Raw genomic sequence first — 2,353 nt, forward strand, 5'->3', positions numbered from 1 at the left:
GAGAGAGAAGAAAGGGGAAGGAGCAGATTGAGGGAACATAAAACTTCCTTTTAAAAAGTAAAAAATAAGACGTAACGGCAATTAAAAATGAACTGTCACTGAAGCCAGCTTAAAAATGCTCGCCTTTCTTGGACAATTGTAGTAAAAGGGTGTACCATAAGCAGCCATACAGATTAACAGACCAGACTTTTTTTTATCAGCAACTGATTGCAGTTTCTTACTACACGGCATGGGTCCCCTGCTCTCCAGAGCTATTTGGTTTGAAATGTAAATGTTTAATGTAGCAAGAAAATATATGTTTTGGTACAATTTTTGAAAAATGAACAGCTGATTTTCATTTTTTGTCTTCTGAAGAATATTGCCCTCTGAGCATGGAACAGTTGAAAAGCTGTCGGACATACCTGCAAGCGAATGGGCTTGTTACATAGTCGTTGAAGCTTTTGATCAGAGGGGAAGACCCCAAGGATTTCAAGATGAGAAGACGTTTCAATCCTCATTTTGCAGGAGTACAAAGAAAGTCTGTCACTCTAGACAGGTGAAGCATAATTTATAATGTAGGGGCTGTCTCGTCTTTCAGGGGATATAGAAGGCTCTATGTTATCGCTATAATTATATAATATATTTTAACAAATCGTTTCAGGGTGCTCAGATCGGATTTCTCGTGGTTCTGTTTTTCCTGATCGTCATCGGAAATGTGGTTGTTCTGGCGGCCATCGCTGTGAATAAAGAGAGGAGGAAGTCAAGGATGAACTTTTTCATCATGCATTTGGCCCTCAGTGGTGAGCTGTTTTATTTTTCATCTGATCATTTCCATGCTCGCTCTCTCTCTCTCTCTCTCTCTCTCTCTCTCTCTCTCTCTCTCTCTCTCTCCATGTGTGTTTACATCCTTCCCTTTCTCTATCTCTCGCTCTGTCTCTCACTCCTCCACCTCATTTCATTTTCGTTTTTATCGCTGTATGTTCCTCTCCCTATTTTTATTCTGTCTCTCTTTTGTGGACGAAAAAATGGAGGGGGCTCTTGTGGCCTAGAGGTTAAGGTGTTGGCCTCTCATTCAAAGGTCGAGGGTTCGATTCCGGGTAGCGACCGAAAAGTTTTCTTCTCTAAAATTGTCTCTTTTCACCTCCTTTCCTGCTCTCTAGCAATATTCTGTCGTCTGCTTTCGTCTACTCCTTCTGCCCCCACCCCTCATCTCCTTTGCCCCCTCCTCTGGGCTCCTGACTCTTTATGCTAATCCTTGACTCCTTCTTACAGCTGTCTTTCTGCCACACCCCTGATCTTCTAGTAGTGAAGATCTACACCTAGCCTTCTCGGACAAGGGCGAAAAATCTCGGAGGGCCTGTGTGCAGGTTGCGCACGTTAAAGATCCCCTGGTGGTCTAAAATCGATGAGAATAGGCTTCGGCCGCCACCAGGGCAAAATTCTAAAATTCCTACCAACTAAAAGTATTAGGTGTGTACCGCGCGCTCATATGGCCTTATGCAGTTGCGAGCTCCGTAAAACCCTCTACTATAAAAAAAAGAATAAATGGACACACACACACACACACACACACACACACACATACACACACACACACACACACACTCATACACACACACACACACACTTATATATATATATATATATATATATATATATATATATATATATATATATATATATATATCTACATATACACACGTGCGCGAGCGCACAAACACACATACACACACTCATACACACATACATATACACATTTAAACCCACTTGCATGCACACATACATACACACACACACATACAGATACACACATACACACACTGTCTCTCTCTTTCATTCTACCTCTCTATTTCTCTCTCTGTCTCTGTCTCTCTCTCTCTCTCTCTCGCTCTCTCTCCCCCTCCCTCTCTCTCTCTCTCTCTCTCTCTCTCTCTCTCTCTCTCTCTCTCTCTCTCTCTCTCTCTCTTTCTTTCGTTCTCTCTGCCCATTTCCAACTGTGTCTGTCTATTGATGTCTCGTTCTTTCCCCATTTCAGTATCTGTCTATCTGTCTGTCTGCCTGCCTGCCTGCCTGCCTGCCTGCCTATCTATCTATCTATCTATCTATCTATCTATCTATCTATCTATCTATCTATCTATCTATCTATCTATCTATCTATCTATCTATCGAACTCCCCCATTTCTCTCTTTCTCCTCCCCTCTCACTAATCTTGCCTTCAACAAATTACACCTTTGTCCCAGTTGTCCTACAGTCTTCTCTCTCATTTTTCAATCTGTATCTTTGATTCCCCAAGCCCCCCTCCCCACCCACTTTTCCCTCTCCCCCCCCTCTCTCTCTCTCCCTCTCTCTCTCTTTCTCTCTCTCTCTCTCTCTC

General features: G+C 42.7%; 1 protein-coding gene across 1 annotated transcript in view; it reads left to right on the forward strand.

Annotated features, from left to right (window-relative positions):
- Positions 1-2,353, forward strand: part of LOC101864354 (cardioacceleratory peptide receptor) — a gene marked incomplete at its 3' end in the record, with an annotated part of 38,483 nt that overhangs the window by 18,607 nt on the left and 17,523 nt on the right. Inside the window, 1 exon segment of the mRNA XM_013086084.2 lies at positions 641-779. Coding sequence (XP_012941538.1) covers positions 641-779 — 139 coding nt within the window.

Source organism: Aplysia californica, unplaced genomic scaffold (assembly GCF_000002075.1).
Source record: "Aplysia californica isolate F4 #8 unplaced genomic scaffold, AplCal3.0 scaffold00017, whole genome shotgun sequence".
NCBI classification, from domain to species: domain Eukaryota; kingdom Metazoa; phylum Mollusca; class Gastropoda; order Aplysiida; family Aplysiidae; genus Aplysia; species Aplysia californica.